The 24331-nt window shown below is 46.5% G+C and overlaps 1 protein-coding gene across 1 annotated transcript in view; it reads right to left on the minus strand.

The window, feature by feature from the left end:
• Window positions 1–1362: 1362 nt before the first annotated feature.
• Window positions 1363–24331, minus strand: part of LOC144143068 (uncharacterized) — a 29446-nt gene continuing 6477 nt past the window's right edge. Inside the window, exons 2-4 of the mRNA XM_077674884.1 lie at window positions 6569–6749; window positions 4751–5081; window positions 1363–1579 (exon numbers count right to left, since the gene is read on the minus strand). Coding sequence (XP_077531010.1) covers window positions 1373–1579; window positions 4751–5081; window positions 6569–6749 — 719 coding nt within the window. The 3' untranslated portion in view covers window positions 1363–1372. The remainder of the gene's footprint in view (window positions 1580–4750; window positions 5082–6568; window positions 6750–24331) is intronic.

The raw sequence follows: 24331 nt of genomic DNA on the forward strand, positions 1-24331 counted from the left end.
CTCCTTCGAAGAGTGTTCGGCACCTCTGACTGGTCGACTAGAGAGTGAAAAGAACTGACCGAGTGCCCTTGTTTTTGTTTCCCTGCAAAGCTTTGGTCCGGGAGCACACCAAGGATGAGCGGTTTTAGGCCCAGAAGGTATCGTGTCACTGGAGGCTGCTTTAAAGGGCCCATGCAGACAAAACACAAGTTTGGTTCATTTGAAAGATTGCCTCGTTAGAATCATGCTGACCCCACTTTTAATGTAAACTTCGCTCAAATCAGCTACATAATTAGGAAAAAAGCTAATGGCATGCGACCCACTAGCTCATTTCCCGCAACAGAACCTATTACGTCATATGCGCCAGCCCTGCGATTGGCTGAGGCCGGCAAAAGCAAACTCAAATTAGCAGGACTTATAAGCTTGCCAAATGAGCTATTTGCGCTTAAATTTAGGGCACATTCTTTTTATAGCAGTAAGAATGGTGGGGTAAACAGTGGAAGTTGCAAAAGTATGCGTGAGCATAGAATTACCGATGCGTGCTGCTGTTGGTACTGCGCACACTATGCTTGGCTTAGCTGCACAGCACTGCGGGGCTTTGGGGTTGTCATACACGACAATGGCCGATTGACGTAAGCGGCGGTGTCTTACGTGACCATATTTGCCGAATGAACACAAATAAAAAGATGTGCTATATCTTGGCAACTGAGCCTGACAAAGCAGGTGTACTTGGGCATCGGTCGTAAACCTAGCTCCTGACGCCCGTGGAGTAGGATTTTTTACCCCTGCCTTCGAGGCCTGCTGGTGCAGCTAGCTGGATGTTTCCAGCATGTTCAATGTTAAAAACAAATCAACAAATAGTACTGAGAGAACACCCCTGCAGTAGGAACGCTGAAAAAAAAGAAAGGATGGCCTGCCTGGACAACTGAACCTGCCAATGTATGTGCACTTGGACATAAATCGTAAGCCTATATAGCTTCTCATGCCCGTGAGGTAGGACCTCATCGTTTCCTGCGTCCCGGGCTAGCTGGTGGACTTCCGTAAGTTTTCAACTTTTTCGGTGTTCTTAACACATCAACAGGTTTTCGCCACGACATTCCTGCAGTAAGAGCACAGAAAATAAAAAGGACGGGCTATCTGGGCAACTGAGCCCGCCAAAGGAGGTGCACACTTGAAGCGCAGGCTATCTGGGCAGCTCAGTCTGCCGAAGGAGGTGCGCTCTTGTGCGCCGCCGAGAACGTTCTGGCGACGGGTCTTCGAAGGAGGCCGGCCCCTCGGGCTATGACACGGAACGGCGGCACTGGTGCCTTGCGGGGAGGTAGGTGTTCCGGAGGGACATTTGGCAGCAGCGGCCGCTTCCCGGCTGGCCGCCCCTGGTTCGGACGAGGCGTCTCTAGGCGTCCAGGCCTTCTTCCTCGGCGTCCCCGTTGAAGGCGGCCTGCACGACGTACCAGTAGGGCCGGTGCCGACTGAACGTGCCGATGCGCGGCCGCGTCGAGAAGGGCGTGTCGTCTTCGGGAGACGTCAGGAACGCCGTGCCCGGGAGCATGCGGCCCGTCGTGAGGCGGGACGGCGCGCCGGGACGTCGGGCTCCGTCAACCTGGAGAGAGAAAATTTGACAGCTATTTAGAAAAACTTTGCCGTCCCTTCCTGAAGAAAGTTAAGAGAAGCCCGAAAGCTTTCTCACAGCAAAAATGCGTCAAAAGTGGATCAAAACTTTCGCTAAAAGGGTGTCCAACCTTCGTTGAAAGTGCGTCCACTCGATCGTGAAACCTCCAAAGACCCGAATTGCAAACGAAGAAAGAACCCATGCGAGGATTTTTCGCGACTAAGTGAACGCATCTCAAAAACGATCTAAATGTGCACCGATACGTGGTTTATGAGATAAAGGCATACTGTTGTACTCCTTCTTCATGATCGATGCCTGTATCTTATCTGAAACCGTTCCTTTATGGTGATTTTCAAGGAACCATGTGCACACAATGGAAGCCCGGTTTGACGCACGCGCCGTGCGTCCAGAGATGTTATCAGAGCTTTTCGGTCAGAGCTTCTTTTTACAGGATGCTCGGCCCCGCTGAGAAAGCTTTTGCTAAAAAAAATCTATAGAGAATTGCACATTGGGGTGTACATGGAAAGTCGGTACCGGCGGAAGGAATTAAGGGAACTGGAGGAGGAATAGCGTTACTTGCGGATGACGTCACGTGGGAGGAGGACAGGGAGAGAGGTAGTGGAGGAAAGGCTCTACCTGGTCAATCATCATTTAGGGCTGTGCACGCGGGATCTGACTAACTTTCCCATACTGACTATATCTCCACCCTAAGTGTCTACATTGTGAACTGTGCATATCACTGACGCTGACTAAATTCTGCGAACGTTGTATATAGGACCCCAAGATTGGAACTGCGACTATCGTGAGAATTGTGACCTTTCCCTTCCTCCTCATCCTTACGTCCGCTCCACAGCCTTGTGGCCTCTTGCCTTAATGAAATGTTTCACTCACTCACGTGTGATTTCGAGCTTCATCATGAAATTATGGATCAGTAGCATAAGGGTGTTCCAAGTTAAAAAGTTTACAGCCCAAAACGCATTTCTGAAGCCAGCTATAGCATGTTCCTGTACAGTGAAGCCTTCAGGGTTCTGGTTCACAAGGCGTTTTAGAAAAGCCCATGTTGCCTGTAACAGCAAAGAAGCACTTAAATGCTATAAATGTGCTTCAGAAGCAAAACACAAGGAAAAGGAGCACGTGCTGCTAGGCAATATCTGGGCACCTGCATAGTCCCGTGGAAAACCGAAGAGCATACTGCCCTGGGTGCTACTCTCCGCGCCCGGCGGCGCAGCAGTCGCCAGCAAGCCAGGGCACTATGCGGCGTCCAAGTGGACATTCAGCGGCGTTCAATGGGACACTGCTGCTTTTGCATTCAGAACTTATAAATGTTTAGGTGACCTCAGAGTTTTTTAAGTGCAGAGCACTTTAGGGGCTCGCCTTGTCGTTGTTTGCAGGTACATTTGACTGCAGGTAGTGTATTGTAAAACTGCAGGTACATTTGACGCAAAATATACCTAATTAACCACAAGTGCCCGCGTTCCTTTAGTTAGGAACGCTCGTTGGGTTGTGTTTTACGATAGCAAGCCAAAAAAAGTGGCAGTGCAGCGCCGCAACATGCGGGAGGAAAAGCAAGCACAAAAGGAACAGAACTTCAGCTGGTGCTGTTTCAGGCATGGGGCGCGCGAGCACTGCGGAGGCGGGAAATTTGAATTGCATTGAGTGGCAGCAATGAGCGGATGACGGTGCTACAGCCCATTATGGCGAATCACAGCTCTGCACTTCCGACAGCTTTCGCGTTGAGTGTAACGGCTTTAATTTTTATGACACCTTCACAAAACGATGTCAGGCCCATGATACTGCCATGCCTGCTCCATTTGTGACACCTGACCTTCATTTCAAACATCCCAGTCGTCCTTATGATGAAACGTATGCACTAAGGGTGCGATAAGATCGCTTCAGCTTGGGAGATATGAGCCCAAACACAAGCAAAATTGTTATACCTCACTGATAGGGTAGGTTACGCCATCTATAGGTGCGTTATTATCTCAATATTATGCTTACGCGCGCTAATAGAAACACTGCATGCGCAGACACGCGCTTGAAAGCTATAAAAACAGATATGTTTAGGTCACGAAATTGGCAATCAACAGCAAATAGAAACAAACACTGGGTGTAAACACCTATTATCTTAAATTTAAGGCAGTCAAAGTCAAGTGACAGGGCCGTTCCAGTGACATTAATGAGGTGACCGCACTCTTAATTGTGAACATGAACCTCAGCCTCTCTTTAATGATGCTATTTAAGCGCTTCTCCGTTATACTCAGGATAGGTTTTACATTTTTATATTTTAGTGGGTAACATGACAGCATAAAATACGAAATGCTGCTTCCAATATTTTGTACAGCATCATTTAGACAGAACTGCGTGCTACCTGAAAATTGCTGGACAATAAGCAATTGCGGCAAAGGGCCTCCGCGTAGATAACGCATAGAGATACTACACAACGCCTCCGCATACAACGCATGGATACTTGGGCTTCATCATCGTTCCCTCCCACACTTCATCCGCAAAGCGCTACATTTTCATGTTCATCTAATCATTTTTCGCCATCAACTCACACCCCCATATACATGCCCTGTGGCAAAATAAACGCTCATAAAAAAATTGCGCTAAGTGCAGCTACACAACTCAACTCTGATGCAAGGCAGGAAAGATGCGTTTCCGGGAACTTGTAGCTGGGCGAGATGTATTAAGCCCGGTAGTGAAGCCGCACCAGCCGTATTGAGGCAAGAAACATTCATTCGTCGTTTACGCCACGTGGTGCATAAAGTGAGTGGGCCGTACATTACAACGACACGCTTTCGTGCTGATAACAGTTTTTTTTGTTTTCTTGCGCCGACGGAAGCGTAACGATTGCTGCAGTTGTTCCCTTCAATATAAATGAAATAGCACTTTGCTCAGGGAATGACTAATCGATGCATTTTTGTTTCACGCATAGTGCACGAATACTAGTGCGCCGTAGTACGTTATCCATCATACCTCACCTAAAGCGTGGAAATGTTTCTCCAAAAACGGCCGTCTTTTTTACAGGTCACGGTTTTTCCAGATACATTCGCACCGTATCCTCGGAGATCACAATTGCTTAGTCGAATCCCCAAGTTAGCAGCAGAATTAACAAATTTCGGAGGCCGCTAGTTCCAGTTATACCATACGTGTCACACGCACCTCGTTGTGCTCCCGGTTGACCTCATGCGCTGTCTGAAGGCGTGCGGAAGGTGCGATCCGGGGAGGCCTTGTAGTGCGAGGCTCGGGCTGGCCTTGAGCGTGTGACGAAGATGCCTGGTCACCCTGCATGCCACTCTGCCCTCCCTCCGACGAGGAAGACGACGACAGTGTCAAAGAAGAAGAGGCTGAACCGCCGGAGGAGGCGATCACGTTGAATGCGTCCAGGCTGGAGCCGTCCGACGGCCGAGCGCAGTAGCTAGCCAGCGTTGCGAAGCTGCACGGTCTGCGGCAACACTCCTCGACGATGCCGCCGCCACCGCACGAAGACTGCCTGCATTGCCAAGATGTGGAAGTGGCGTCAGGTCTCCAACTACAGAGGGAGACGAATCCGAAACTATGCAGCCCTGATGGCGAAGCTACATTGGTTGACGTCACGAGCCTCCTGAAACTTTTATATATATATATATATATATATATATATAGACAGAAAATAAGGGTTGGCAGTCAAGAAAACCTCGGTAAGCAAAGGGGAGGTTGTGGTGGGTCATAGAAAGAGATGAAGAATTTTTTGAGTCGAAAAGAAAGTGTTACTCTGGACCGGTATTCTAGGGGTCGTGGGTTCGGATCCCACCTGGCGGGCATTTTTTCACCACTTTCTTTTCGACTCAAGAAATTCTTCATCTCTTTCTATGACCCACCACAACCTCCCCTTTGCTTTCCGAGGCTTTCTTGACTGCCAACCCTTATTTTCTGTCTTATTTCACGGAGCCCCTCATTTCTCATTTTCTGATTCGCTATATATATATATATATATATATATATATATATATATATATATATATATATATATATATATATATATATATATATATATATATATATATATATATATATATATATATATATATATATATATATATATATATATATATATATATATATATATATATATATATACGGAATTACATATGCTCACACAACGGCGTTGTAAAAGAGGGATAGTTTTGAACACCATATGATAATAAAATAGTGTATAAAGCTAGAAAAAATGACACCGTTTTTCTCTCTGTGCTGCTTCCAGAAACGAGAAATCATGGCCCATATGAATTCCGTACATATGGAGGTTACGCATAACGTACGCTTGATTTTGTGTGTCTCGGGAGGCAGGAACATGAAAACTGGGACAAATGTGAAACATTTGGTTGCCCTGTTTTTCGAAAATACATCTGCTTTAGTAACGCCTTAGCTTGTCATATTCCGTATTAATTCCGTATCCCGATAACTGCGCACATACGGAACGTGTCACTAGGGAAGCACCCCGCAGTCTAAAATCACAACAGGAATGCCGCAAAAACCTAACATAAATTCCTTTTGTACGACAAAAAACTTTGTTATGACTACAGAAGTTCTGTTGTTACGACAAAGCCATCTGTTGTTACGACACACATTTTTGTCATAACGACAAAGACAATTTACTCAGCGAGAAATATTCATGTAGTCACAACAGAACTGCCATTTACGCTACTCTTCACAATGGGAAATAACATTGAAACCATGTGCAACGACTGATAGAACATCAGGATCACGACAAGAGTGAAATTCGGCACGACAGAACATCAAACTTAGGACAGGAATACGACACACGACAGAACATCAGAATCCCGACACAACAAGAATGCGACAAGACGACAGTACGGCACGCCAGAATACGAAAATATACCAACTACAGAAATTTTTCTTGTCATTTTCGACTGGGCCGACCTAATTCAGCAAATCTCAGGAGCAAAATAGTTCTTCAGATCGAGGTGGTGGACTCACACGTGCGACGAAGAGTGGTGCCTGTTGTAGGTGACGTCGGCTGGTGGCGCCGGCGATGTCGTTGTGATCGCCTCCGCGGAAGACGACGAGGATCCGTCCTCGTCGGCGCCGCCCTGGGCACTGCCGTCTCTCCGCAGCGGTGCGGGCCGGTACACGACGAACGGCCTCTGCACTGGGCTCACTGCGACCACGGGGAATAGAGAGTGTCAACCGAATGTCGACATAGCATGCAGGGTATACCCAGCATAACGTGTCCCACGCACAAGCGTACCCTCCTAGTAGTGTCTTGTAAACGCTTTTTATAAACACTGCAGTCTTTCTCGGGCTACTTGAACCCGAAAATTTTGGTCTGTCTGTCTGTCTGTCTGTCTGTCTGTCTGTCTGTCCTTCCGATCCAGCTATCCGGCCAAAACAAAATAATTCTAGAACGAGGCGTTTACATAGGCAAGCCTTAGTCAAACCACTATAAATCTGGAAACACATTTCATACTTGCCAACACTGTTCAGCAAAAAATTAGGCTTATTTGAGGCAAAACGTCGACGCACAACTGGTATTCCCAGTGTCATTTTAATTAAAAATGCTTGGCTGCCTGGTTTTTGCGATAGCAAATAACGAAATAAGCGTTTAAAAGAATGTTTTGACCCAACAAGTTGAAAAGCGCTCGCGGGCGAGCTTAGACCTCGTGGCGGCGTACCAAGAAGTCCAGCGGTAACGAAAAGTTCCACTCAATGGAGCGTGACCACTGGATCGCGGGAAAATTGAATTGACTTGAGCAACCCTCCACCGTGTTTATCCTGGGAGGAATCAAATTCTTCTAGCTTTCCAGGTTTTTCTACAACGTTACTTGAGTAGTGTAATGAACATAAGTGGCCATACATAAATGCGACCGATTGTGAGTGGCCTCATATAATTGGGACCGATATGTAGTTGTGACCGATTATAGAAAACGCTGAAGGCGATTGAAGTGCAGCGTTAAAAAGGAGCATTCGGCGGTTGATTTACATAGGTTAGGTTTTAAGGTATCACTGCTAAAAATATTCTCTTAATACTCATTACGGTTCTATACCACACAGAGTGCGATTTCAACTTGTAACGACCGTGGCTTATACTTAATTCACTCGCAGTTTCCGACTAGTAGCAATGCTTATCGCGGAAGCAGAAATAAAAGCATTGGCTGCTTTATTGTGTAGTGCATTAGCAATATGATGTAGTAGCTCCAGCCCCAACATTACTAGTATACGCTTGCTATCGGAGACGTAGAAGTAGTGCTAATACTCAACGAACTGACTCGCCGAATTAAAGCGAAGGCTTTCTTAGTGAGACCGGCGGCGTCCTGTAAAAAACTAATGCATTTCCCCATAGACCGGTTGGTAGACAGAAAAGCTCTGATAAGATCTCTGGACACACTGTGCATGCGTGAAATCGGGCCTCCCCTGCGTCAAAATGGTTGCTTGGAAATCACGAAGGAACGGTTCCAGATAAGACAATCACACATCGATAATGAAGAAGTAGTTTTAGCTTTATCTCCTAAACCACGTGTTGGTATACATTTAGATCGTTCCTAGATGCGTTTGCTTAGTGCGCGAAAAATTGCCGCATAAGTTCGTTCTCCGTTTGCAGTTTGGACCTTAGAAGGTTTGACGATCGTGATTGATTGATTGATTGATTGATTGATGGATTCATTGATTGCAGGGTTTAAAGGAGCCATGAAGACAAAATACAAGTTGGGTTTACTAGAAAGACTGCTTAGTCCCGATAACAATGATACCAATATCATCGCAATCTTCGAACAAATAACGGAGATGTTAAAGAAAACGTGTGAAGCAGTCGCGACCCCCTAGCCAATTTCCCGCAACTTTTCTATGACGTCACGAAACCTTGTTTGTGCGATTGGCGGCCGCCTAACTGACCTGTCGCGACGACACATGCACTGGACGTCTGTAATGGGGCCTCTAGTTGCATTTGACCGCATCACTTGACTGCTAACGTGCAGTTAACGCACTGAAAATTATGTTTTATTGTTGTCCCGTATGACGTCATTCTGGCTCATAACACGTAATTGTGGCGCAAAATTTGGAAGTTTTTATATACTTCTTGCTTTTTTTCTCGTTAAAAAACAAAAAAACATCTTTTGTGGCTGTCATGGAGCTGAGTGAGATACTGAATCCTAGTTCTTTCAAATTAAACGAAGTTGTATTTTCTCTTTATGGCTCCTTTAAAGGAGCCATGAAGACAAAATACAACTTCGTTTAATTTGAAAGAACTAGGATTCAGTATCTCACTCAGCTCCATTACAGCCACAAAAGATGTTTTTTTAACGAAAAAAAGGAAGAAGTATTTAAAAACTTTCAAATTTTGCGCCACAGTGACGTGTTATGAGCAAGAATGACGTCATACGGGCCAACAATAAAACATAATTTTCAGTGCGTTAACTGTACGTAAGCATTCAAGTGATGCGGTCAAATGGAACTAGAGGCCCCATTACAGACGTCCGGTCATGTGTCGTCGCGACAGGTCAGTTAGGCGGCCGCCAATCGCATAAAGAAGGTTCTGTGACGTCATAGAAAAGTTGCGGGAAATTGGCTAGGGGGTCGCGACTGCTTCACACGTTTTCTTTTATATCTCCGTTATTTGTTCGAATATTGCGATGATATTGGTATCATTGTTATCGGGACTAAGCAGTCTTTCTAATAAACTCAACTTGTATTTTGTCTTCATGGCTCCTTTAACGCGCCGACGCAACGCAGGCGATTAATTTTGGATTAATCGGATTAAGCTCCGGATTAATTTTGACCACCTGGGGATCTTTAGCGTGCACCGAAATCTCGTACACCCGGGCGTTTTAGCTTTTCGCCTCCATCAGAAAAGGTGGAGGGGATCGAACCCGCGTCCCCGTGATCAGCAGCACAACGCCTTATAGCCACTGAGCCACCGCGGCTGGTGCATGGTTCGACGATCGATTGGGCACATTTTCAGCGAAATTTTGACGCACTTTTAGCTTTCGCGCTTCTCCCAACATTCTTCCGGAAGCGACGGTAAAGTTTTGTTTTTTATTGCAGCTTTTACTTCCTTTTCTACTACAGCGGCGGAAATATCCACCTCCGCGCAATTTACCACAGTGATAATCTTCTAAACTTCCAGATCCTCCGAGGCGTTGCTAAGGAAGTTCCGGGCGTTCCGCATTTATATGCATATGTGGCCGCTTCGAGCTAGGATCAAATCGATGACCTTGTGGTCGGCAGAGCGGGATAGACGTGATTGCCTGGATGCGAAAGGCTTAAGGGATAAAAGCGGAACAGCGGAAGGGCCGAAAGGGGCTTCGAATTCTTGTACGACGTGCTAAACAACAAGTTCCACTGAACTGCCGTTTCTTTTCGATAGTTTACTGCCCGACACGTTTTGATACGAAAACCACACCAGGCGGCTTTTTTCTGAAACCACCAGTAGATTCAGGCCGTTCCAAAGAAGGTCAACATGTTTACTCCGCTTACGAGAGTACTGGAAAGCAAACTGCCTCGGTCATTTTGTTTCCGTTTTGAAGACGACAGTCTTTCTCGGACTACTTGAACGGGAAAATTTCGGTCTGCCTGTCTGTCTGTCACTCGATTCAGCCAGCCGGCCAAACTGAGGACGTAATGCGCAATAGTCTTATATACTCACAGCCAAATCTGAACGTCTAGGTCCGGTTTTGATGTTCATACTTGTCAACATTGGTGAACAAGAACAGGACATCACGCAAATATAAGGTAGAAAATCAATACATGAGTAATACTTGCAGTGTTCCTTTATTGAAAATGTTACCGGTGCTTGCTTTTTGCGATAGCAAATAAAATACTACATCAACTGCAGAAAGCGGTCGCCTGCTGTTGCTCGCGCTACCTGGCGGAATTCGAAAAAATCAAACGGCAACAGCAACGAAAGGTTCCAACAGACGTTCCGCGCTAGCATCGAGGCACCTTGGAGGCACCCGACTTGGAGCAGTGGAACGCGGTAAATTTAAATTGACACTAGCAAACCTCTAGCGTGTTATCTTGGGAGGAACGAGATGGGAGAGGAACAGCATGAGATCTGAGCGAAAAAGATAAAGGATGAATTTACTTGCAAGGGGCGCCAGTCGACTATCGTCTTGCGTCGACATTTGCAACGAAAGGAGGAGATGCGCGACCAATTTTTTCCCTTGAAAATTGCTGGTTCCGAACTCGGACCGGAAGCCGGTTGTCTATATGATGATTAGAACAACGGCCTTTGCAGTTGGAGCTGTGAAAGGGTTCGGAATACACTTGACCAGGTTTTATGCGTGCTACGGAGTGGCATTTTTCACGGTAAAGCCACGTGACCCCTCGAATGTGGCTCGTTGTTCAGTCAGGCTTCTAACGTTCGGCTCAAGAAGATGGCGGATGAATTGATGGAATAGATATGGAGCGGGAAGTCGGCCAAACAATGCCACGCCTGGCTTGTAGGTCAGGCATGCGCGGTACGCACGGGACTGAGGCAAGACGATTGCCTGTCAGTGAAGACATATTTCTAACAACGTAAAGAAGGGGCAGGCGAGCGCATATAACAGTTTGGTTCTCTAGATGCGTAAAAATTTAACGATTCCACAATTCGACGGCCATTGTATCCAACGATTGGGCGTTAATAGTAAATACTGAGTGCATAGCAAACGTGAAGAGTAAAAGGCGTGAATAGGTGTCAGTTTCAGTTGAACTTGCTATTGATTGGAATGCTTAGCTGATTTGTGGGTTGAAAGTATTGAGTGATCATAACTGATTCACTAAAATGATCAGATTGGACATTTTATCACGTTTTAACCGAGAACCCACTCGTCTTCGGACAGCTTCTCTATGCATGAATGCGTATACATGTATGTATGCGAATACATGTATGTATGTATGCATGCATGGGTATGCGAACAGACGTCAAAGAAATGTCGAACGGAATGGCGGACACAGGCGAGAATCGGCCAGGGTGTTTTCTTGCCCAGTACTTCTATAATTCATCGCCGGCCTTTCAAGAAGCACGAGGTTGCCCGCGAGAATATTGGCGATCGAGCCAGACGAATGCGCGCGAATGAAGAGCGAAAGAGAATCCTTCGCAGTCAGACGGTACAGCCGGTTGAGGCCTGACACCGGCAGAGACGAACGGACACTCCGGCCTCAAAAAGAACAATATGGCCGGCGAGACTGCAGACACCGGCAAGAAGACACACAAGAACGTTCCACGGCATTGCGTACAATGGCGCAAACCAAACCCAGCTGGGAAAAAAAAATTACACCATCTTCCCGTAGGGGAACCCTGAGTAGTATGCGAAGCAGCCATGGCGTCGACTGAAGTTCCCATTAGTTTTCAGTTCGTCGTTTCCGTTGACGTTCAGCTTCGCGTGCCTCCGTTGTATCAGTAGCTTCTTGGCGTAGTTTGAATGAGTGAATGACATAAGGCGCGTTCGTAGCACATGCTCCCGTCTCGGTTTGTAGCGCAATGGGAAGAGCGCCACGTACCTACCGTTGCGGCCAGAGAGTCGTGGGATCGAAACCGGGCGCCGCCTAACTATTTCTTTTTATAGTGGACTGCGCTGACATCAGCCCAAACGCTGACGGGGCTGAGAGACGCGCATGCGCAGTAGAGTGGGGACGGCGGACAACGTCAACGAGGGAGGGAGGGGCACAACCCCGAGCATGAGATGCTTCGCATCTAAAACACACTTCAGAGCGAACGCCTTATACACCAATAGCAGCAATCCAGACAAGACTGCTGATGAGGTCAAATAACGCAAGAACATAGCTCTTCTGTCCAAGATGAGTGAGATTGGTAAAACGCAGAATGTGATGCCGAGGTGGTTTAGTTCTCCAAGTTTGCCAAGGTGCAATCCGTCCTCATAGTACTGGATTGTGTTTTTCGAGTTTTTTTTTTCAAGCCTTCTGTTATACCTTAATAGTTGCTTAGACTTTAGTATTCGAGAAGTTCTATTGTTTCCTTGTGTTGATTTGCTATCGCTGTACTCTATTATGTAGCTTATTTGCATGTACCTTCGTTAATGTGCACTTTTTTTTTTAAATTTAGAATAATTGTTTACAAGTTACTCCTTACTTCCTATTTTTCGCAAGCCCTCACTCACAGAATGCCGAACTTGGCTAATAAAACCTTTTAAACGAATAAACAAATGATAAATAAATAAATAAATCCTTAAAGTAAATAAAATAAATAAAATAAATAAGAAACAATGTTCATACTTGTCAACATTCTTGACTAAGAACAAAACATTACGCAAATGTGAGGCAGAAAATCAATGCATGAGTGATATTTGCGTTGTCCCTTTATTAAAAAAATCATTAATGCTTGGTTTTCGCGAAAGCAAATGAAATACTCATTAACTGCAGAAAACCGTCGCCTGCTGTTACGCGCGCTCCTGGCGGCAATTAATCAATCAAACGGCAACAGCAACGAAAGCATAACGAAAGGGCCCACGTTCCGTTGGGAACGCTCGAGGAACGCAGCGTGGGTTGTAGTAGGGTGCCTCGGGTCACGCGCGTCTCTGCCGTACGGCAGCGCTGGCATCGAGGCCAGGAGCAGTGGAACGCGGTAAATTTAAACGGACTTCAGCAAACCTTTAGTGTGTTTACCTTGGAATGAGCGCGACGGGAGAGGAACAGCATGAGAGGTCAGCGGGAAACCAAAGGGAGGCATTTACTTGGCAAATGTCGACAAAGGCTATCGTCTTTTGTCGACATTTGCAACGAAAAGAGCAGATACGCGGCCAATTTTTTATGACGAAGCCAACCGTACATAACACTCAACTTTAAAAAAAAGAAAGGGGAGGGAATTCTCGTGAACGGCACTGCCCGACCGCGTAGCAACAGTCCGTGAGGGACGTGTGCATTGCAAGGAAATCCCTCGCGCATGCTGCCTCGTTCTCCAACGTCAAAGGTGCCGCGTATGCGCGCACGCAACAAGCGCCATCTCAAGCAACACTGAGCGTCGTATTCCTCCTGTGGATCTGTTTTCGCTGTCGTCAGAGGGAAATGCCGTCCGCACGTACCGCCAGTGCGGAGAAAACCACCGCTTCTCGTGTGGATGCGGAAGGGTTCTGACGCCAGCCAGGGTGGTCCGATCATATCTCTCGTTTGACGGCCATTCGATCGTCTCCGGTGGCGGTGGAAGCCGCACCGACAAAGGCAGTCTTCGCAGAGTGTGATGGAGAAAGTGAAGTGACACGTGAAGGACTTTAATCGTAAACGTATGCCACGAAACAGAAACACGTCTTCACAAAGCGAGTGCCCACAGTTGGACGTGTTTTAAAAACATGGCAGCAACCCAAAGTTGATTTATTTTACCAAGCACCACCAGACTACGCCGGCCTGCCCGCGCATAACGGATGCGGGCTTGCTCAACAAGTACCCTGCACCCCACTCTTCCCTCAAGAGATGGCAGTGTGTTGCGTGGAGGCGAGTGCAGTCAGACACCTTCCACAACCCCGTCCTGTACAACCGATATTTCCCCGACACTTATTACGACAGATGCAAGTGGTGTGCAGACAAAGCCACCTTACAACACGACACATGGGCATGCCCACAGAAACCTCACTCACGTAATAGATCAATGACCATCAGGACTTCAGAGCAACGGGAGGCCGCCTCGCTCAGCCCTCATCCCGACTCACAGCAACTACTCGTCCAACTGGCGGAAGATGCCGCTAGGGCCCACGGGCTCATGACGGCTAGGTGACGGCCAGGTGACTCCTTCTCAACCACTTTATTACCAGTTTGGGATTCAATAAAGTTCCTCCTCTCTCTCTCTCTCTCTCTGTTGCTCTACGTTAATCTAAATGGGCGTGGACCTCCTGGTCATCATCATCATCATTAGCCTGTCTACGCCCACTGCAGGCATGACTGCAGGGCACGGGCCTTTTCCATAGATCTCCAATCATCCTGGTCATGGGCTAACTGCGCAGCCAAAACAGACGACTGGGCGAGTTGGTACATTGTCTTGCTTGGTAACTGCGCAAATAAAACAGGACACAAAAGGAAGAAGGACGCTGTGTCCGTTCCTTCTTCCTTTTGTGTCCTGTTTTATTTGCGCAGTTACCAAGCAAGGCTAACTGCGACTAATTTATCCCCGCAAACTTCTTGATCTCATCTGCCCACCTAATTTTCTGCCGCCTTCTTCCACGCTTGCCTTCTCTAAGAATCCACTCTGTTACCCTTAATGACCAACAGTTATCTTGCCTTCGGATTACATGCCCTGCCCATAGAGTTTCTCAATATAAGCGAGAAACTCTATGGCCCTGCCTACACCTATTTCTTCCTCTTCACTTCTACGAATATGTCCTTAACACGAGTTTGTTCGCTGACCCACTCCGCTCTCTTCTGGTATAAGTCCTCTAAACAGGCATTTCTGTGATGACCGACAGATTGTTACGACGTACATACTTATACTAACAGAAAACAACTACTTCCTAAGGAGAGTTGGCATAAGGAAAAAAATGCTGAGCCATCACCATCACTGCGCCTAATTCAAACACAAAAGAACATGCCGGTCCATCAACCCAGAAAAAACTTGAACCGTTCGTTCGGGAGATTTGAGCTGTCTCCCGCTTGAGCCTCTCAATGTACTAGAAGAGAAAGTGTGTTGTTCGGGACCGGTTAGGGGGGGTCCCTTCTGCGATGAAAAATTCTGCTGAGGAACGGCTGTTGTAAGCAGCGCCCCTGGCGGCCGCTGCTTACCAGTTGGTTTCAGAAGTTTTGTTTGCAAAATAATTCTTATGTATTGCCCTTATTAGTCTTATTCCTGTATTTCATGATATAAAGTTTAATAAAACCCCTCAAACAACTGTTTAGTTTTATTTAAAAACTTATAGGTGGCGCTGGCTACAACAGGAGTTCTCCGGGGAACGCCTGCGCTCCACGCAAATTTTTCATCGCAAAAGGGACCCGCGCTCTCCATTGGTTTTTCCCATAGAGTTAATACTGTTTTCCCCCACACAACACACCTTACCTTCCAGTACACTATACCAACTATACCCAGGGCTGTAGATGGGAGGCCGCCACCCGACCACGTGATAACGGCGGCGCTACCAAAGCAACCATACCTTCTTCCCCTTACAGATTCTAACCTACGACTAACCGCTTTACCTGCCGCTGCTATGAATGCATTCTTTGTTTTCTCTTTCCACTCCAATAAGAGCACCACCAATGCTGTCGCGGCGTGCAGCCTTTCCTTTTGCATCTGCCGGCGGTATTAAATGGCCGCGACTGCGGCTGAAGCCGTTCACACGGTCGGGTTACGCCATCGCGTGCGGCACCACGCCGCAGCAACGGCGCACGCCGGTTTGAACATGGTATGGGTTTGAAAAGAAGCGCAGACGGGAAGCGGAGGGAGTGCGTGTATCGCGTCACGTCGCAGTCGCGTGCGTGCGTGCGTGCGTGCGTGCGTGTGTACAGCCTGTTGGCGAGACAGACGACACGGGCTTCAAACGCAGCGGACTCTGCTGGGCTATCCTGGCGCTAGCAGGCTTCAACGTGTGGCAGGACTCGATACCGGAAGAGCACGGCCACTCCAGTGTCGGCCGGCGGGCGGGAAGATAATGTCCTTCCAGATAATTTCATCCCGTTCTCAAGGCTGAATGGCATAAAAATGGCAGTGATTTTTAGAGAGAGAGAGAGAGGGTTCAGATAAGAAGATTATGTCCTTGCAGATAATTTCATCCCGTTCCGATTGATTGATTGTGGGGTTTAACGCGCCGACGCAACGCAGGCGATGAGGCGCGCCGTAGTAGAGGGCTCCGGATTAATTTTGACCACCTGGGGATCTTTAACGTGCTCCGAAATCTCGTACACACGGGCGTTTTTGCTTTTCGCCTCCATCAGAGAAGCGGCAGCCGCGGCCGGGAATCGAACCCGCGACCTCATGCTCAGCAGCGCAACGCCTTAGCCACTGAGCCACCGCGGCGGGTGTTCATCCCGTTCCGAATTCTGAATGGCATAAAAATGGCAGTGATTTTTAGAGAGATAGGGTTCAAATAAGAAGGTAATATCCTTCCAGATAATTTCATCCCATTCCGATGGCTGAATGGCATAAAAATGGCAATGACTTTTAGAGACAGAGGGTTCAGGAAAGAAGATTATGTTCTTCCAGATAATTTCATCCCCTTCTGAAGGCTGAATGGAATAAAAATGGCAGGGATTTTTGTAGAGCGATATATATGTATATATATATATATATATATATATATATATATATATATATATATATATATATATATATATATATATATATATATATATATATATATATATATATATAGAGAGAGAGAGAGAGAGAGAGAGAGAGAGAGAGAGAGAGAGAGAGAGAGAGAGAGAGAACCGATGGGAGTCACGGTTACTGAGAACTGGTGGTGGCGGGACCAGGCCAGCAGTGACTTTGGCAGCTCAGTGTACCATGACCTCCTGCGTCAGATAGCCGCCAGAGCTACCCAACGCCTCTTCTCCATTGCTTGTTCTTGAAAATTTGTGCTTTGTAGACAGGGCTTCGTTTGACGCACCGGTCTGCACGTGTCCTTAGCTACCAGGACTGGGTCCGGCTTAAGAGCCCCCACCAGGGAGACTCCAAACGCATTATGGAGCTTTGTCCATGATTACCCCATGTACCAGCCCCATACTGATGTCTTCTTTCTTCCCATCCTCCCTTTGTCAACAAAACGTTTGTCTCTGTTTGCGGCGTCGAGTCATCCCGGCTAAGAACTTTACCATCCTTTCCCAAAGAAAGTTGACAGAAGCGCGAGAGCTTTCTCGCATCAAAAGTGCGTCAAAGCATTGCTAAAGGTGCGTCCAGCCTCTGCTCAAATTGAGTCCAATCAACCGCCAAACCTTCAACGACCCAAATAGCAAACGATCGAAGAAGGAACCCATGCGGCGATTTTTCGCACACTAAGCTAACGCGTCTATGAACTATGTAATTGTATGCCGATAAGTGGTTTATGAGATAAAAGTATACTATTGTACTCGCTCTTCGTGACCGATGCGTGTGTTGTCTTATCTAGAACCGCTCCTTTTTCGCCATTTTCAAGTACCAGTTTTGACACGATGGAAGCCCGCTTTCAAGCTGAACGCGCCGTGTGTCCAGATATCTTATCAGAGCTTTTCGGTCGAAATGCATTGGTTTCTAGGCAGAACGCCTTCGGTCCCAAGGAAGCTTTGTTTTTCATAAATGTTCGTTAGAAAGTCAGTTCGCTGACCAATACAGGGCTGAGTCAATCACGAATCAAACGGCTTTTTAGAGACCATTCTGGAGAGAGAATTCTACAACAGCCTCTAATAAGGAGGGATTAGCGTGCATTTGACGAACATGGTCCTGTTCATCACACGGGATGGAGTGTAGAGCTGACTTTCTAATGGGACAAGAAGTGCAAATGTGTTTTCGATGGCTTTTTATTTTGATATTTTTTCCCTTTTCCCATTCTCCCCCATCCACTTCAGGGTCTTATGACCTCCTCCAATAAACAGCCAATCAATCAATCAATCAATCAATCAATCAATCAATCAATCAATCAATCAATCAATCAATCAATCAATCAATCAATCAATCAATCAATCAATCAATCAATCAATCAATCAATCAATCAATCAATCAATCAATCAATCAATCAATCAATCAATCAATCAACCAAATGTTCGTTAGTTCGTTCGTTTGTTATACAGGGCTCCCTCCAACCGCTAAGCTCGCCCGGCGCAGTATTTTGTCCGTTTTAGGGAACGTTATATATCCCCAGACTGAATACTAAGGCAAATAATCTTATGGGGCTTGTTCTGCGAAAGTTCAACGCCACGAGTTCCCCGCGACGATTCTGAAAATCGTATTGGCTGAGCCGCAGTTTTCGCATGCTGGCTGAAGGGAATTAATTATTGGCCACGATTACAGCTGCCGTCAGAAGCGTACGGCCGATTTGATCCATTCTCATTTGGTTGCGACATCAACGTGCTGTGGGCAATAACATTCAAACCATGTGCAACTGCTGACACAACATCAGGATCACGACAAGACAGGAATTCGGCGCGACGAAACATCAAAATGAGGACAGGAATACGACACACGACAGAACATCACAATCTCGACGCAACAAGAATACGACAAGACGACAGTACGACACGCGAAAATACGACAAATTACAGAATTTTTTCTTGTCGTCATTTTCGACTGGGATGTTTTAAAGACGCATAAATATAGTTCTCGTTGCCCAAAACTAGGCGTACAAAAACATCGTTGCATCGCGTGCGGACTGCCCGCCTTTCTGTATTCTTGCATTATGACATCACTGACGAAGAAGGATGTGTCCGTGATCAACAGACAATCGCCTGCAGCCGAACCGAAAAAGAATAGATGGTGAATAATTTAATATACGAAGGCGGTCGCATGACGTCATATTGCGCTTCCGGGTCCACGCAGTCTTTCGCGCATGGCGCGGACTCTAGATATTAAAAGCTCTTGGTGGGACCAGGCGAAATAGCTTTCTTTGTAATATTCACTTTTTTCTTCATGTTGTCGCGCCTCAATGGAAGAGGACGCCCCCGACGCGTTGCTGCAAAGCACGGCATTCGACGGAACTGTGTTCAAGGTCGAACGAGATATATTACTCAAAAACGAATGCAAAAAAGTTTCCTGCTGCGTTTGTTCACTGTCCGCATTCAGAACCAGCGATCAGTTACAGCTACCCGCCGCGGTGGCTAAGTGGCTAAGGCGTTGCGCTGCTGAGCACGAGGTCGCGGGTTCAATTCCCGGCCGCGGCGGCCGCTTTTCTGATGGAGGCGAAAAGCAAAAACGCCCGTGTGTACAAGATTTCGGCGCACGTTAAAGATCCCCAGGTGGTCAAAATTAATCCGTAGCCCTCCACTACGGCGCGCCTCATCGCCTGTGTTGCGTCGGCGCGTTAAACCCTTCAATCAATCAATCAATCAATCAATCAATCAATCAATCAATCAATCAATCAATCAATCAATCAATCAATCAATCAATCAATCAATCAATCAATCAATCAATCAATCACGAGGTCACGGGTTCGATTCCCGGCCGCGGCGGCCGCTTTTCTGATGGAGGCGAAAAGCAAAAACGCCCGTGTGTACAAGATTTCGGCGCACATTAAAGATCCCCAGGTGGTCAAAATTAATCCGTAGCCCTCTACTACGGCGCGCCTCATCACCTGCGTTGCGTCGGCGCGTTAAATCAATCAATCAATCAATCAATCAATCAATCAATCAATCAATCAATCAATCAATCAATCAATCAATCAATCAATCAATCAATCAATCATAGCTTATGGACGTGACATTTTGTTGTTGGGCCCAGGCTCAAGGGAACATTTCCGCCATGTCTGCCGAGAAGGCTTTTTAGGGGCGAAGCACCTTAGGATCTCGCTTTGTCCGGGGCTTGGCGTCCGTGTACACAGTGCTGCGCGTGCGCGAGGAGCATTGGATTGGATTGGATTTGGATTGGATTGGATTGAAATGAATTGGATTGGGTTAAATTTAATTGTATCGGATTGGATTGGAATTGTATATACTGTACACACTTTTTTTTTACGCGTTGTCACTCATTTGCATGCGCTAGTGGGCAATGCCACGGTGATTTACGGTAAGAATGATCCCCAGTGGTTCGCCCATGGCACTCGTCATGATTCACTTCGTGGAGATGCGTGAATTTTTTTATAAAGCCGGTTCATTAAGGTGTTTCCAAGTGGTAATTATAGTTTGTCGCGATACGGTCGTCGTAATTGCTTTACTGGCTGTGACACGGGCGCCCGAAATGCAGTAAGCCTCCCTGGCGTTTTCGAATAACTCACTGAACATAGTAACCCGTGCATTTTTAATCCTTCCCTGTTTGCAAAAACAAGAGCAGTTAATTTGAGCAACGCGCTCTTCTGGTTTAAAAAAAATACATCTGGTTGAGATTTGCTATGAAGCTAACCGGATAACTTTAACTGGGCCAGGAAAGAGTTATGAAGCGCGAAATAAACGCACGGAATAGCGGCTGTCGGCAGCAAACTTGTGAACACACAGTTTTAGGTAAAAAATCAGCGCTGTGGAGTTATTAACGACACGCAAAATCATTTGAGTGAAAATTTATAACGAGGGAGTCTGTCTTGTTTGTTTTCATTTTCGGACAATTTTCTCAGCACACGGAAACCTTTCCCGTACTACGCCACGCCGTGGCGGGATTGCGGTGCGGAAGTGACAGCTGGCTTGTCTGCGACCGCCGCAAAATAAAATAATGACATAAAACTCTCGTCTTGAGTTTCCGGTTGGATAAAGAAGACGGGTTAAATCTTTGAGAAGTTTGTGAATTTTTGTGTTTTGTTTTCTGTTTCAGTAAAAAAAAACTACATATTTTCTTTTGTGAATCGATGAAGAAAGAAGTGAGAAATGAACCGGAAAAGAGCTGAAAAAAATTCACGCATCTCCACGAAGTGAATCATGACGAGTGGGCGAAGCACTGGGGATCGTCCTTACCGCAAATCACCCGTGAGAGTGCTTAGTGCTGTTAAAACGATTTCCAATCCAATCCAATCCAATCCAATTCAATTTAATCCGATACAATCCAATCCAGACCAATCCAATGCTCCTCGCTCATGCCCAGCACGACTTTCCAGGAGAACACTTCTCTCTCTCTCTCTCTCTCTCTCTCTCTCTCTCTCTCTCTCTCTCTCTCTCTCTCTCTCTCTCTCTCTCTCGCTCTCTCGCTCTCTCTCCAACCTTAACCATTTATTTTGTTGTTCTCCTTTTGTGAACCTTTTGTTCACGGATGTTTCGATTTACACGGTGTGCCGTGAGCACGGACGCCAGACGCCGGACAAGCCTCGGCCTTAATGTGGTTCGCCCCAAAAAGGTGACCAATAATAGGTCTGGTAGAATTCTGCGTGATCTATGTTACGATATATCCGTTCGCGCAACATTTTAGTCTCCAATTATAATCGCCGTGTAATGAGGCGACTTGTGGGCTCGCTGGCCTTTGAGTAAATGCAGTGTCTCGAGTGGCGTCAGACGGCACTTAGTACCGTCGGAAGCCATTCTAATTTTTAAAGGAGCCATGAAGACAAAATACAAGTTTGGTTCATTAGAAAGGCTACTTTGTCCTGATAAAAATGATAATGATTTCACCGCAAACTTCCAAAAAATAACGGAGACATTAAAGAAAACGTGTGGAGCTGTGGCGACTGGCTAGCCAGTTTTGGGCAACTGTTCAATGACGACACAGAATCTTGTTTGGGCGATGACGGCGGTCGAAGTAATCAATCGCGAGGACACATGACTGGACGATTGTAGTGGGGCCGCTAGTTTCCTTTGATCGAATCACTTGAATGTTAACGTGCACCTAAGCCACTAAAAATTATGCTTTTAGTGCTGGCCCATATGACGTCACTCGCGCCGATAACATGTTACTGTGGCGCGAAATGTGAAAATCCTTAAGTATTTCTTGCGTTTTCATCGGTTAAAAAACGTCTTTCACGGACGGAATGAAGCTGAGTGAGGTACTAAAGTCTAACTCTTTAAAGTTAAACAAAGTTGTATTTTCTCTTCATGGACCCTTTAAAGACTAGGCTAGCACCGGCCAAATCGTCTGCCGTTTTTGTGTAGAGGGAGGCCCCTCTTAGCTTCGTGGTACCAAGGAGGGTGGTTCGGGTGCGGCTCTTGCCTCGATCCTTTATTTATTTTTGCATCATTAGTTTTGATTAAACTTTTCATGGCTTAAGTTCTTGTTAGGTGTGTTAAATAATCGTTTTCTTCTCGCTAAAGGGATCCTGCAACACTTTCGATAAACGCTTTCACTCTTTCCTTCACGTCTGGAACCACTGCGAAAGCTATAATTATCGCAAGCACGGAGCCGCACTGCGTGATTTGCTCGTCGCACCAGACACGCCATCCATTTTTTTTGTGGCTTTTTTTTAAGTTGCTATCGAAAAGTGTTCATTGCTGCAACTGAAGGAAAACCGGCCAACAGCCGCAACATGGCCTTAGTGACGTCATTCGAGCCGGCGAACAACGTCAAGACCAGGAAAGAGAAAAAAATCTTTTGAGCGAGTTTACAAGTTATCTGATGAGCATAAAGCAGTAATTTTTCGCTTAGGTACTTTGTGACTCCCTAATCTAAGTACTGGGTGTGCTGGGTGACTACGTTCTGCAAACATGTAGGATTTCAAAAAAAAAACAGTTGAAAAAAAAAAGCGTTGCAGGGTCCCTTTAAGTTATATCATATTAGGCTCGTTAAATTACGCCAGGGAGAGCGGAGCAGTGCCAGACGGGACATTTTTCTTGCAAGAAGCCGGTGGCCGTCGCTTTAGTGGACCGGTTATTGTACCGTCGGACGGCAATCCAGACACAGCCTTGAGTGAAATGCCGTTCCATCTTTGCGCTCTTTATTCCCCACCTACAAGGGGGTCTCACTCGCGCCCAGACGGTTCGTATCCGCCAGGTTCACACACACTCGATCCCATGTGCCCACATTTTACACCGCATATAGAATCGCTCTGGTCCCGCAACCTGGCTTCGTGCGTCGTGTACCCTGGTATTCCTCGATCCTACGCGACGTTCCGTTTCGTGATAGGTACAAGCCAGTCACTTGCGGGGCGATGCAGAACGTTAATGGTGATGATGATAATTGGTGGTGGTATCCCCTCTGTAGCGGGGTGATGACGTGTCATCTTACCAAAAAAAGAAACTAACATAACTATGTCTTATACTCTGTGTTTAATCATACGCTGCTCTTAAGGCAGGCAGAAAAAAACTTGTTAGGCACAAACTACTTAATTTTTCTGCTACAGGTGGTAGCTGTCTTAGCCAATATTCGCCTCTCTGCTGTTCGTCCACCAGCATACTAATCTTCTTTTCGTAGCCTCGACAGCCTTGAAGTTAACTTCTTCTGTGCTACCCTTAAATCCCAGGGCTTCTGGAAGCCGAATATTTCCCTCATGTATAGATTTGGATAGATACCCTCGCATTGTAACACGATGTGCCGCATAGTTTCTGTTTCTTTTCCGCAGACCACGCATACCCCATCTTTTTGTGTATACTTCCCCACAAAGCTCTTAGTTCGCCAGCAACCTGCTCTAGCATGTTGATACGCGGCACCCCGCCACTAAACCAAACTAAAAGATACCCAACCTCGTCTATTTACTAAAACAACGCATATAATTGCGCCAACAGAACATTTTACAGTAAAAAAAAAAATTCAAGGATCTCGCAAAATATGCCATCCCTTTCTAAAAAGTAGAGAGAAGCACGAAGGCCAAAAGTGCGTCCAATCGATCATTACACCTTCAAAGACCCAAAGCGCAAACGAACAAATTCAGTTTATACATAAAAAAAGAAACTCGGTTTATACGCGCTCCTTAAACAAACGCGTCGCGCTTAAAGACTCCAAAAGTCGACACTAAAACATTGGGTAAACCGAGAACGTAGAGGAATAGGTCTTCCCGGCTTTTGCGAAAGATTGATTGATTGATTGATTGATTGATTGTAGGATTTAACGCGCCGACGCAACGCAGGCGATGAGGCGCGCCGTAGTGGAGGGCTCCGGATTAATTTTGACCACCTGGGGATCTTTAACGTGCACCGAAATCTCGTACACACGGGGGTTTTTTGCTTTTCGCCTCCATCAGAAAAGCGGCCGCCGCGGCCGGGAACCGAACCCACGACCTCGTGCTCAGCAGCGCAACGCCTTAGCCACTGAGCCACCACGGCGGGTTTTGCGAAAGAGAACTCTCACTTTCCACAGGCGGG

Source organism: Haemaphysalis longicornis, unplaced genomic scaffold, assembly GCF_048455015.1.
Source record: "Haemaphysalis longicornis isolate Haplotype H1 unplaced genomic scaffold, Haemaphysalis longicornis Haplotype H1 scaffold_6, whole genome shotgun sequence".
Taxonomy (NCBI): domain Eukaryota; kingdom Metazoa; phylum Arthropoda; class Arachnida; order Ixodida; family Ixodidae; genus Haemaphysalis; species Haemaphysalis longicornis.